Source organism: Armigeres subalbatus, chromosome 2 (assembly GCF_024139115.2).
Source record: "Armigeres subalbatus isolate Guangzhou_Male chromosome 2, GZ_Asu_2, whole genome shotgun sequence".
Classification (NCBI taxonomy): Eukaryota; Metazoa; Arthropoda; class Insecta; order Diptera; family Culicidae; genus Armigeres; species Armigeres subalbatus.
Window position 1 is genome coordinate 22,911,444 of NC_085140.1, and position 14,634 is coordinate 22,926,077.

At 41.5% G+C, this 14,634-nt stretch overlaps 1 protein-coding gene across 1 annotated transcript; it reads left to right on the forward strand.

Moving 5' to 3' along the window:
- Window positions 1–1,115: 1,115 nt before the first annotated feature.
- Window positions 1,116–11,885, forward strand: LOC134218214 (uncharacterized). The gene is made up of 4 exons (XM_062697132.1): window positions 1,116–1,493; window positions 1,591–1,892; window positions 2,543–2,723; window positions 10,784–11,885. Exons 2-4 carry the CDS (start codon window positions 1,787–1,789, stop codon window positions 10,998–11,000), a joined length of 504 nt encoding a protein of 167 aa, XP_062553116.1. The 5' UTR covers window positions 1,116–1,493; window positions 1,591–1,786; the 3' UTR covers window positions 11,001–11,885.
- Window positions 11,886–14,634: the final 2,749 nt, after the last annotated feature.

The following is a 14,634-nucleotide window of genomic DNA, read 5'->3' on the forward strand; positions in this document are numbered from 1 at the left end:
GTCACGTAAATAACGACCCATATCAGGGACGTTGTACGGGTCGGACAGGAGAGCGACACAACTCCGAGATCGACTGCCACAGCAGCTGCTGGACAGATACATAGTGGTTAAGATTCAACTGTGTTGCATGCATGGCTTCTTCTTGTTTTCCTCTCCGATAGGACACGGAGATCCACCCATAACGTGATTACATGTTTGCTTTTTCCTGGCGCAGATGGACACTTTGGTAACTTATCGTATTTTTGCGCCTTGTGCCCTTCCCAACCACAATGCCGACGCAGGTTGCTACGGTCTGGCCCTTTAAAGTCGTAGGACTTATATCCCGACTCTAAGCACCAATAGTACCAGTTCAGTTTGCTTATTGGGCTTACTGACCAGCCGATTTCACCATCCCTCGCTCCATCAACTAGACTAGTTGGATGCCAAATAGACGACCTTTGTACCGCACTGCTCTCTGACGGCAGAGACGACGTCGTCCGCGTTCGTGACCACGTCCAGTTGCTTGCACTGGAAGGTCACTTCCGTCCCCAACGACCTCACCTCGGTGCCGTCACCCAAGATCTCTTCCCGAGCAGCACAAGTAGGACACAAGTATCATCACGAATATAGGAGCTCTGGAGTGATGCTAAACTTTGTGGGGGGTGTTGCAATATACAAATCATTCCAAATTTTTAGTTGGCACCCGTTATTGTTTCGGAAAACGGATGGCCACGCAACGTTACGTCAACAACTACGCAGAAGTAAGTCAAACTACGTAAGAAGGATGTCAACCCAATTGTGCTTATTCTGCGTCTCGAATGAATCGAGAATAGTCACTCTACTATACTGCCGCTAACCGCAAATCGAGCACATCTGTATATGGAGGCCCATATACAGATGTTCTCGACTTGCGGTTAACGGCAGTAAAGACAGATTATTTTACCTCAACAGAAAATTTGAATGTTTGCTACTCGCAGAGAACTGCTACAAATTTCATGCCACCAAGAGCATAACTTGCACGCAAGCTATGCTCACCCCGATTGACAGCATCACATGACAACTGATAAGGTGATAAAATCAAAGCAACGAACGTCACATTTTATATTTAGGTTTTGTTTTTTTTTTGCCACCCACAGAAGAGAACTACACTCAACGCAAGATCGACCTTCGAAGGCAGCTGTTTGAGTTAGTTCCTGCTTTGTGCGGATAGTCGTACTGGTCGGTCGATGGTGGTAGAGCGTGCATCGGTACAGTCGAACTTGTAACTACAAATCAAGCCACTGGTATTAGTGGCTCACTGTCAGTGTTCAAGATCAGAAAAGCACAGAGCTCCGGGTAATTGGAAAACAAGCCGAGCAAATTCAGTCGGGCTGACCATTCGAAGGATTAGTCATCAACGTACAAGCGATTCAGACGGGAAATTCCTTATCAGAATAGAAGAGGAAGATCTGCGATATGAGGCAGAAATCTGATTTTTCCTAATATTACGAAACGCGACTTCTAGTTAGGTCAATGTAAGTAGTCTGAGATTCCGTGACATTGGAACTAGTCGAAAAAATAAGATTGATACGAGTTATTTGAAATTTGAGATTGAATTTTATAATTTTTTAGTAATAAAACGCGGAGTGTTGTCAAGTGCGACAGTAGATAGCATAAAACAGTGTCAATCGCTGAGTAAGCTTTCAAGTGGATGATATCTTCGGTCTTGAGAAGCTAGCCTTTGCGTCGTGATTAATTCCCTTGGAGCTGCATAGTAGTTGGCTCCAGTGGCTTGCGACGGAACGTGAGCGCCAAAAACTACTAAACGATGGATATCTTCATTCCGATTATCATCTTTTTCGTTCTGTTCGTGTTCTTCTCGCTGTGCGGAATGTGCTGTCGGCGACGGCGAGACCAGGGTGCCGTGATTGCTAGTGAGTATCTAAGCTGGATTATTTGCACAAGGCTATTCGTGAACTAGGTAGACTTATAGATATAAAACATTGAAGTCTTTTGAATACCACTAAGCATTTCTGCTCGACTCAGCATTTCCAGGAAAAGCTTTATGCTTCAAGCTCTCCAATTTCTGAAAGATTTGCATAAACATTTTACTTCCTGAAAACAACAGAGCTGATCAACATCGACACATGCCTTGTAGACCACTTGTTGCCAATCATTTACTCGGGCAGAAGTCATGCGCCGAGTTACAAAATATTGATATAGAAGCAGACAATGAATCAAAATTTCATTAAATATAAGAACATCTGGTTTTTGTTATCGATACGAACAATCTTATAGATCGAGTTGAAGTTCATTTATTATCAATAGCAGAACCTGATATTTTCCTGATGTTGCAGTACCAAATGTTGAACAATCCCATATCTTATTCTTTTATCAACAGGATAATTTGTTGTTAATTTTTTTCTCTGATCGGGTATCAATACCCTTTCAATTTTGAAATAAATGTTTGAAAACCGGGTCGTGAATTCAAAACATTCTCAATATATATATTGGTCTAATTCTATGGTTTATTTTCTTAATTCCCAATAATAAAATCTCAAACACCTATTTAACATTTTTTTAGCCCCGGTAGTAATCACATCCACCCAGCACCACGTTGGACCCTACCCGGTACACGTGAACACAAGCGCAACCGGGGCACCGGGTCCGGCTGGGGTGGTCATGCAGCAGCACAGCACCGGCACGGCGATCTATCCGATGCAACAACATGCAGGACCACAAGTTATGCCGCAGCCAATGCCTAGGTAAGTGCTCTGATAGTTTACTTTCGTCGATATAAACAGAGATAAGCGATTTGCCTACCAACGACTGGGGGGGATTTTTTTTCCATCCGATTCTTTTGTAGACGTACGCAAAATGAGAATCGAGAACGGGAGATAAGAGCCCATGTATTTGCGAACAATTATTATAATAATGAAGTGCGCGATTATAGGCACACACGATTAACTTTTTGTTTCTCTCGGTTTTTATTTGTAGGTGGAATTTGATTTTAAATAACTAGTACTAGTACTAGTTATTTAATATGAAAATGGATTTTTTATTTCATGTTGGTTTGTTTGTATTGTAGACCTTGTGTACATTTTTTTTGCTGGATGTGCATTTCGATAAATATGTTTTAAATGTGTAGACTATTACAAAATTTATCTACAACTAGCTAAATATTTCCGGTTTATCTTGAGGTTGATAAGGTGCAATTCAAATGTAGGTACAATGTTGACGTTTATTGCAGCACCGAACGCATATAGGTAGACAGATTGATAGAAAGATAGATCACATAGATGAAACTCGATGTGCCAACAGTGACCGGTTTCTCAATAGTGGTTATACCCGTTTTGGGAAGACACAACTTGGTATTAATAGGCTATTTGGGCAAACGCCGTTAATACTACATTTTATTCATATTTTTCTTAAATCACTTTACTTTTCTGTTTTATAAACTACGTTTCTAGTTGTTGTATTTTATGCTGTATAAGCACTTCACTCATCTCCAATGTTTGTTGGGTATAACTTTCTCCTCTAAGAAACAAGTTCTTATTTTTTGCTTCCTTCCTCCTTGTTTTATCTCCGTTTTTCCTTCTTCTACTTCTTTTATACTTTTTTCTTCCTTCTTCTATCTTCCTTCTATAACCGCCGCCGAAAGTTTTTGACGTAACGCCGCTGCTGACATTTTTGCATCGGCGCTGCTGATCTAAAATTTCACACGCCAGTTGAAAATGTTTTGGAGTCTATTGAAATTCCGAACAATTCCACGAGAATTCCAAGAAAAAATGCCTTCGAAATATCGGAGAATCTCGCGTGACTATTGCACGGAAGAAATTTCATAGAATGTTCCGCCGCAAAATTTCCAAAGAAATTCCAGATATGAAAAAATATAGACATTTGCTGAGTTAAGAGATTCGGAGATTCCGAAGAAGTTGCCCAAGAAATTGTCGATGAAATTTTGACGAATTTCTCCAGGAATTCTCAAAGAAAGGAAATTCCGTAGAAATTGCTAAGAAAATTTAGACGAAAGTACTTGCCGATTAGTTTTCGACAAAAATATGTCGAGGAAATCCGGGGAATTTCCAGGGGAATTTCCATTTCGAAGAATTGCCTACCTGGACACTTGGTTGGCTACAGCGTCGATACACCTATGCCTGGCGTAATGTAGAGCTCCATAATCGTCGGTCTTGGGCGATGTTCCTCAAGTTTCTCCGAACGTTCAGGGTCCCCAGGTCCGATTTCACCGCGGGCAGCCAGCGCGTTCGTGGCCTTTCACGAAGACACCGGCCCATATCTGGTTCTCTGTTGTATATTGTTTTCGCTATTTTTTCTTCCGAAATTCGCACCAAGTCCCCAGCCCACTGAAGTCTGCCGTATTTTATACGATTCACAATATTTCTTATGATTACAGCTTATGATTCATGCGTCTGCGCCACACACCATTTTCTAGTTTCCCTCCGAGTATTGTACGCAGCACTTTTCGCTCAAAAACCCCGAAAGCTCTCCGGTCCGTCTCTTTAAACGTCCTTGCTTCATGTCCATAAAGGGCCACTGGTAGAATCAGAGTTTTGTATAGAGCAAATTTCGTTTCCGTCTGCATGTTGCCGGACCTAAGCTGGTTACGTAATCAGTAAAAGGCCCTATTCGCAGCAGCAATACGTATTTTCACTTCACGGGAAACGTCATTGTCACATGTTACAAGCGTTCCAAGGTAAACAAATTCTTCAACAACTTCAAACACATCCTCATCAAGCACTACCTCAGCACCAACACCACTAGGTCTTCTCCTATCTCTTCCTGCCACCATGTACTTTGTCTTGGTAGAGTTAATTGTTAAGCTTATCCTCGCCGTCTCGCTCTTAAGTGGGACAAAAGCATCTACTACTGCTGTTCGATAGATTCCAATAAGGTCGATGTCGTCCGCAAAACCCAGGAGCATATGCGACCGTGTGATGATAGTGGCGATCTCGTAATAGCGCCTTCGAGTGTAATATTGAGCAATAGCTTCGAAAAGGCAATACCCAGCTTCAATCCGTCTAAATTCACAAACGAGGCTGACACTTCGTCTGCTTCGAATACTTGATTTCGAGTCATCCAGCGTTGCACGTTCAGTCTAATCAGTTTCGCCGGAAAACCATATCCGGACATCATCTGCTACAGCTCATTTCTTGTCACTGAATCGTACGCTGCTTTGAAATCAATGAACAGATGGCGAGTCTGCAAGTTATTCATTCATTTTTCATTTATTTAGTTAACATCTAAACATATAACACTGAATCAACAATTTGACGCCACAATGCACGGTTCGAGGCCGCATCTCTCCATCCTCGGATACGCCCCACGCTCGCCAAGTCGTTCTGCACCTGGCCTGCCCATCTCGCTCGCTGCGCTCCACGCCGTCTCGTACCTGCCGGATCGGAAGCGAACACCATCTTTGTAGGGTTGCTGTCCGGCATTCTTGCAACATGTCCTTGTCCTGCCAATCGTACCCTTCCGGCTTTAGGTACCTTCTGGATACTGGGTTCGCCGTAGAGTTGGGCGAGCTCATGGTTCATTCTTCGCCGCCACACACCGTCTTCTTGCACACCGCCAAAGATGGTTCTAAATACCCGTCTCTCGAATACCTGAGTGCTTGCAAGTCCTCCTCGAGCATTGTCCATGTTTCTTGTCCGTAGAGGACAACCGGTCTTATAAGCGTCTTGTACATGACACATTTGGTGCGGTGGCGAATCTTTTTCGACCGCAGTTTCTTCTGGAGCCCGTAGTAGGCCCGACTTCTACAGATGATGCGCCTTCGTATTTCACGACTAACGTTGTTGTCAGCCGTTAGCAAGGATCCGAGGTAGACGAGTTCCTCGACCACCTCGAAAGTATCCCCGTCTATCGTAACACTGCTTCCCAGGCGGGCCCTGTCGCGCTCGGTTCCGCCCACAAGCATGTACTTTGTCTTTGACGCATTCACCACCAGTCCAACTTTTGTTGCTTCACGTTTCAGGCGTTTCAGGTTCTGCCACCTTTGCAAATGTTCGGCACACAATGTCCATGTCATCCGCGAAATAAATAAATTGACTGGACCTGTTGAAAATCGTACCACGGCTGTTACACCCGGCTCTCCGCATGACACCTTCTAGCACAATGTTGAACAACAGGCACGAAAGTCCATCACCTTGTCTTAGTCCCCGGCGCGATTCGAACGAACTGGAGTGTTCGCCCGAAATCTTCACACAGTTTTGCACCCCATCCACCGTTGCTTTGATCAGTCTGGTAAGCTTCCCAGGGAAGCTGTTCTCGTCCATAATTTTCCATAGCTCTACGCGGTCTATACTGTCGTATGCCGCCTTGAAATCAACGAACAGATGGTGCGTTGGGACCTGGTATTCACGGCATTTTTGAAGGATTTGCCGTACAGTAAAGATCTGGTCCGTTGTCGAGCGGCCGTCAACGAAGCCGGCTTGATAACTTCCCACGAACTCGTTCACTAATGGTGACAGACGACGGAAGATGATCTGGGAATCACTTTGTAGGCGGCATTAAGGATGGTGATCGCTCGAAAGTTCTCACACTCCAGTTTGTCGACTTTCTTGTAGATGGGGCATATAACCCCTTACTTCCACTCCTCCGGTAGCTGTTCGGTTTCCCAGATTCTGACTATCAGTTTGTGCAGGCAAGTGGCCAGCTTTTCCGGGGCCATCTTGATGAGCTCAGCTCCGATACCATCCTTACCAGCTGCTTTATTGGTCTTTAGCTGTTGAATGGCATCTTTAACTTCCCTCAAGGTGGGGGCTGGTTGGCTTCCATCGTCCGCTGAACTGACGTAGTCATCTCCTCCGCTGCCTTGACTTTCACTGCCTGTACTCTCAGCGCCATTCAGATGTTCCTCGTAGTGCTGCTTCCACCTTTCGATCACCACACGCTCGTCCGTCAAGATGCTCCCATCCTTATCCCGGCACATTTCGGCTCGCGGCACGAAGCCTTTGCGGGATGCGTTGAGCTTCTGATAGAACTTGCGTGTATCTTGAGAACGGCACAGCTGTTCCATCTCCTCGCACTCCGCTTCTTCCAGGCGGCGTTTCTTCTCCTGAAAAAGGCGGGTCTGCTGTCTCCGCTTCCGTCTATAACGTTCCACGTTCTGCCGGGTACCTTGCTGCAGCGCGAACGCCCGCGCTGCGTCCTTCTCCTCCAGAATCTGTCTGCACTCTTCGTCGAACCAATCGTTCCGTCGACTTCGACCCATATACCCGACGTTGTTCTCCGCTGCGTCGTTAATGGCTGCTTTGACTGTACTCCAGCAGTCCTCAAGAGGGGCCCCATAGAGCTCACCCTCTTCCGGCAACGCTGCCTCGAGATGCTGCGCGTATGCAGTGGCGACACCAGGTTGCTTCAGTCGCTCTAGGTCGTACCGCGGCGGTCGTCGGTACCGAACATTGTTGATGACGGATAGTTTTGGGCGCAGTTTAACCATCACCAGATAGTGGTCAGAGTCGATGTTAGCGCCACGATATGTCCTGACATCGATAATGTCGGAGAAGTGCCGTCCATCAATCAGAACGTGGTCGATTTGTGATTCTGTCTGCAAGTTATACTCCCAAAATTTATCAAGGTTCATCCGCAGGCCAAACATCTGATCCGTCGTTGATCGGCTCTCACGAAAACCTGCCTGGTATTCGCCGACGAAGTGCTCCTCAAGCGGTCTCAGTCTGTTAAACAGGATACGCGACAGGATTTTGTACGCTGAGTTCAGAAGGGTGATCCCTCTGTAATTGGCACACTCTAGTCTGTGCCCTTGCTTATAGATAGAGCATATGAGACCATCCAACCAGCCGGCAGACAGATCTTCATCTTCTCATATTTTCTGGATAATGTGGTGGATTGATTGATGCAGCTGCTCACTTCCGTGTTTGAGAAGCTCGACCGGGATCTCGTCCTTCCTAGCAGCTTTCTCTTCTGCCCTTGCTACACTGTTCCACTCTCTGTTGGAACAGGTACGAGTCACTAGCATTCGACTCCTAGCAACATTTTTCTCGTCCGTCACTCGCTGGCACTCCTCATCAAACCAACCATTTCGTTGGCGTCGCTGTGCAGTGCCTAACACAATTCTTGCGCTGTTGTAGTCACAGCTACGTGGATAATTTCCCACAATCTGTTGACGTCGCCAGATCCGGTGGCATCTCCTATCCGCTCGTCTAGCTTCTGGTGGTACTGTTCAACAACTCCTTCAACTGACAAGCGTTGGATATTGAAACGCATCGTGCTGTTGTTTCGTGAATTCGTGACGCTACAAAGTCGCGCCCGATTTTTTGCAACTACAACAAGATAGTGATCCGAGTCGATGTTCGGACCTCTGAAGGACCTTACATCTATAAAATCCGAGAAATGTCGTCCGTCGATCAGATAATCCTAAGTCAATTTCAAATTTTTAAGATTTTTGTTATGCTCGAGAGCCATTATTATTGACGTTTAACAAACAATCCAAAACTTTAACTCAATTCAAATCTATTAAAAAATCCCGCAAAAATTCTCTCGTGATAGTGCGCCTTGTGATAATGTGTTAAATTTATGAAGAAAGGTATTTTGAAAAAAAAAAAATCTTCAATGATTAATTATTTTAGAGCGTCTTAGGGGAAATGCTACAAGGTTAAAAGACTATTATTCTTCCATTTACTTCCACTATTAACTTTTTTATGTATCAAGCAGATACGTATTTCGTTTCCTACTTGGAAACTTCTTCAGTGTTTGTTATCGACAAATAAACACTGAAGAAGTTTCCAAGTAGGAAACGAAATGCGTATCTGCTTGTTGATACATAAAAAAGTTAATAGTGGAAGTAAATGGAAGAATAATAGTCTTTTAAAATCTTCAAATTATAAATGTCGCAATATCTTCTTCTTATTGGCATTACATCCCCACACTGGGTCAGAGCCGCCACGCAGCTTAGTGTTCATTAGCACTTCCACAGTTATTAACTGCGAGGTTTCTAAGCCAAGTTACCATTTTTGCATTCGTATATCATGAGGCTAAACACGATGATGCCCAGGGAAGTCGAGACAATTTCCAATCCAAAAATTGCCTAGACCGGCACCGGGAATCGAACCCAGCCACCCTCAGCATGGTCTTGCTTTGTAGCCGCGCGTTTTACCGCACGGCTAAGGAGGCGCAATATGTTGGAATTGATTTCCCGTGCAGATGTCTTGTGAATTTCTCTTATTTGAATATAAATATTAAAAAATCTATTAATAAGAATAACAAGAAGATCAGAAAGAATAGAACAACATAAATAAAAATATTTTTTATATAAACTATGACGCATGAGAATAAAAGTCAAATTCAATCAATTTACAGTCCTATTTTATCGAAATCAATTCAAATGAGACCACCTTATTAAAAGTAGCATCAGGAATCTTTAACTTTAAAAAAATCTGATCAAATTTTCAGGTTTTTACTCATACGGTTTAAAAGTTACAGGAGATTTTCGGTGTGCCATTTTTATCGAATACACCCTTTATAGTTTTTTATGGATAATTTTCCAAAGATAATTGGATCATTTGACATAGGTACATTCATGGGAAAAAGCAAGAATATTATGGTTTTTCTTGATCATGTCTAACTGAACATATTTTCCTATTAATTGCTAAACTTTAGCTTAGTTATGGATCTTAAAATTGTTTTTGGGTACTCCTGAACTATTTTATGGATTTATGGAAGCGTTTTACGGAACAATCAGGTGCTATTTACGGATCGTTTTTCATTTTTTATGGATCATCCTTTATGCAAAAGTATGTTTTGCTTATCCAATTGGGTCCTTGAATTGCTATGATTATGAATTGCAAGGTGCCCAAGTGGCTTTTCGGTCTCACAAAAAATCATATTTACTTTCATTTTTTTTTCTTTGTTCTTTATTTTTCATCATCATTATTTTTCTTTTATTTACTTTTTCGTTGATCTATCTTCTGTCTGCATCCATTTTCCCATACTTTTTTCATACTAAATCATTTCACGTGTTCACTTAACCTCGAGGACTTGCGCCGTTGTATAAAGTACAACACCTTCGATCCGAAAAGCACGCTTCTTGTTCACAACAGAAGCGGGACAGCGTGAGCGGTCCAGGACCAAGCGAGTCCCGAAAGGTTAAGTAAATGATTCATTTTGTTAAACGCCCCTCCCCATTTTCCCAATGACACTCCTACTCCTTATAACCGTCTAATTGGGTAGATAATATTTGTATCAATTGTTTTTGAAATCGGGCAAGGAGTTTAGAAATTACATTGAACTGTTCGTTTTTTAAACAATACTCCTCTCTCTACACCATCCCGAATTTCCCAATGGCTCTTCTACCTCCTCTTCGAACATCTCAGTAGAATAGAGAAAATGTGTACCAAATTTGGTTGATTTCGGTCCAAAGGTTCAAAATCTATGTAAAATTGTTCATTTTCTAAACAATGCCCCTCCCCTACACCCTCTCTCAGTGTAGAGAATATATGTACCAATATTTTTGCGGTAAAACATTCTGCGGTTAACCAACTCGCGATGTACCACTTGGCAGTCTATCACTTCGCGTTCATTACCATTTCGCGGTTTGTATTATTTGGCGGTATACCCTTTTTAATACCGTGACCAATACCATCTCGCACGTTTAATTTTACTAATGTAATCATTAGTTCATTAATGAGTTCTTTAGCTTTGTAAATCCTCAAAACGGGTACATTGCGGAATGTTTTACCGCGAAATGTCGGACCACCCTGTAAACATTGTACTGTCCAGTTATTCCGCACTTTTGTTGTTCTTCAGTCTAACAATTCTACCTTCCTTGTACATCTATTTGCAGCTACAATCCCCCGCCCGGTAGTTATCCTCCGCAGCATTATCCGCCCCAGCAGCAGATTCAACCGCTGCAGCAGATGCCGATGCCGATGCCAATGCCAGGAACGGCTCCCCCCGCTCAAGCGCAAGCTATGATGAACCCTCCCAGCTACGATTCGGTCGTAACGGAGAACTACGCCAAACAGGCACCGTACAATCCACACTATACCGGACAGCAGTAACCTGCCGCCAGTGACTTAACCCGTTATCTACTATTTTGTTTAATCGTTACTATTAGAATGATGCTCGATCCAATACAGTTGTCCACGTTCGACAGTGTTCCTTTTTTGAGACGTGCTTCAAAATGCATTCGTTGGACTTTTCCAGGTGCTACAAAAAGGCACACAATAAGTGTTGAGGCACAATTATCGAATGTGGCATGCTGAAAAAGGTTTTGCTAGTCAAATCCACTGACGAATGAACAAGGCTCGTTTAGGTTACTTGTTTAGCTGGTTAGGCCCCTTCGAGAGGGATAGTTTTCGAACAAATGTAATATTTTATACGACTATTCAGTTACTTTTAGTTTAAGTTTCTATTTTTTTCTTGAGGGAACGTAATCGAAAATAAGAAGTATATTTGTTTTGGAAGTACGTAAACGGTTTGACGTTTGAAGACACTGCTATGCATTGTATTCGAAGCATAGCGTAAAAGTGTTGTAAGCAGTATATACAAAAGGAATAAATTGACTGAGAATGAATTACAAGGAGATAGAGTGATTACCAAATACCAATTATACATTCATATATCTATATAGAACTAACATTCATGTTCAAATCATCTAGAAGTGTTAGTGTTTACCAGGGTAGATTATGGTATTTGTCATTGCACTTTAACTATTTTCAAAAACAAAAGTGAATATAGAAATGTACATATACAACGATTAACTGAAGATAATCGAAAACAATACTTCAAGATCTTGCAGGAAGGCGGAATGTACAATAGACGGGAATCCGGGAGAAAGAGGTTTCTCTTGCGTCTTACGTCCGAATTGCTGCATTAGCTTGACTTATCGAAGAGATAAATTTATGCCATACCACGTCAAGAACATATTTTACTCACCGTAGAAACTTTTTAACGCTTTGCATTGATGACTGCCATTTTTGCCTTTCTCGTACAACAAAGTTGTACGAAAGGCTATAGGGTTACTCCAAAAAACATCTTTTGATAGAGAGCCATAGTGTTATATAATTTTGTAGATGCGCTTTTTGGAACATAGATTACCCGATTTACTCCCAACAAGTTGCATTCGACGGGAATGCGGTCCCATTGTTTGCTATTACATTTTATGATGGACGAGAAAGGTATCATCGCCGCTAGGTGGATTAATCTGTTTTTTGCCTTTCTCGTATACTAAGTATACGTAAAGGCTTTATGATCACTCCAAAACCAAACTTTTGATAGAAGGCTCGGAGACCCATAGTGACATATACCAATCACTCAGCTCGACGAATTGAGGTGATGTCTGTTTGTGTGTAATTATGTATGTGTGTGTATGTGTGTATGTGTACAAAATTTTGTAGACACACTTTTTGGAACTTAACATTGGCCGAATTACTCGCAACAAGTTCCATTCGGCTGAGAATCCTGTCCCATTGTTTGCTATTGAAAATTGGGCAAATTGGACTATGGGATCATAAGTTACACACCAATTTCTTAAAAAGTTTTTCAGCAAAGTACTTTGCTGAAAAGCAACCAGCAATTTTGAAGTTTACTGAATATCAGTAATTTAATTTGTATTTACTAAAAATCAGCAAACATTTCCAATTTACTGATTGTTCAGCATATCCCATCAACTGTCATTCTTGAAAAAGCACCCATTTTCAGTTTGGCTTCCAAAGATTTAATAATTGTTATGTCACTTCCTATTCCGTATTTTACAACATTATTCCTGTAAGTATTGCATATTTCTAAATTAGTTTAAGCACATTGCATATATTTTAATTAGTGAAGCATATTTTCGTCAATCAAATAATGTGACAGAAAAGTCATGATGTCAGAAAAAAAGTCATTCAGAGTCAGAAATTGTGTACTTATAATTGTAAGATTATTAATTCAGTTCAATTAGTTCCAACAAATAAATAATCATAAGAGCGGCAAAAATAAATTCTGTTTTATAAACAATTCATGCATGTTAAAACGACTGATGATATCAGCAATTTGATGCATTTTGCTGAATATTATCAGCATGATGCTGTCAAATCTTGCATTCGTCAAACCCTAGGATAGAATGTGACAATTGAATTGCGACTGCCTTGTTGTTTCCTCAGTCGGTTGCTTCGACGAGGTGGTAGCCAGTGCTTCCGAATAATTTTAATGCAAAATCCGCGAACAGTTATTCCATTATTCGTAATAAAAGATGCTATGTACTATCAGAAAAAAGTTTTCACATGGAATTAGATGAGTTTTATAGTGAAATGGGTAAAAAGATGATAAATAATGCTTCAAATCAAGTGTTTTAAATAAGCATAACACTTGAGAATCATGCATACATCATTTGTAGTCTAGCATAAATTAATTTTACCCAAAAAATCAAACTTTTGAAATTGTTCATAAATTTCAATTTATTTACCCAGCAACACGGCCAGGGTAACAACAAGCTGCCCTTTTGAAAATGTGATACCGCCGATCGAAGTAATCGATTGTCATTTTCACCCAATCACCAACCGGTACGATTTTGACAGAAAATCGGTACGATTTTTACTGACCAATTGGCACATCCTATCCTAGGTCAAACCTACTGAATATTCAGTAAACTTTTTGAATTTGCTGGATATTCAGCAAAAAGTTGTCAAAAGTAATGACAGTTCACCATGTTGAAATTTTCAGTAATTTGTTTTTGCTGAAACGTTTGCTGATCATTCAGCTCGGCAAAATTCAGCAAAATTATGCAGCATAATTGGCATGACAAATTAATCGCGATTAGAGGTGTGCGCCGGTCCAATATTCATCGGCGGCGGCGTTTGTCAGAATTTTGGTCGGCGGCGGCGGCGTTTTCGGCGTCACGCCGATAGCCATTTTAGCCGGCGGCGGCGGCGTGCATCGGCGTGGCGTTTTTTATCACGTCCCTTAATTTTTTGCCTTTTTCCTAAATATTTATTTGGAAATTATTTAGGACAAATCAAGCATCCGAAAGATATTCAATTTGCAAAAAAACTAACCGCGATGGAGGTTTGTACTCTGATGGCTTTTCCGCAAATGTGACCTTTAGGTGGTCTTGTTGTGTAGGGGTTATCACGTCTATCTAGAGGTAGAGAGTAGGAGGTTCAGAGTTCGAGTCCCTCCAAGACACGTGGATTCTTTTTCGCAAATTTCATATCAATTTGTCCATTTTGAAACATGTGCTGTGCATATGCACAGCCAAGATATTCAACAAAAAAAGGTTTTCGAGTTGCCGAATAATATGCAGTTAATTGTAATTTTCCTCGGGAACTACTCTGAAGTTTAGACAAATCTATGGAATTACCAAGAGAAGCTTTCAGCAAAAAATTCGTCATGAGAAACTCCTCAGAATTTTCATAAATAATTGTTCTAAATTTCTACATGAAAACCTTCGGAATATACTAGTTCCTGTTGAGTTTCTGTTGAGTATTCTTCGAAATTTACTTCATAATTGTAGGAAAGTGCGACTGATAGAATGGGTGTTTTAACGTTGGCTTGCTCAGACTAGTCTCAGATTAGTCTCCGGAATTTGACGGGAACTTTAATAGAATTTCCGCGAATGATTATTCAAAATGTAGATTTTAATATGAAAAATCTTTGCATTTAAACGGAAAATTGTTCGGAATTTTTAAGGAATTTTAGGAAATTCTTTGTACA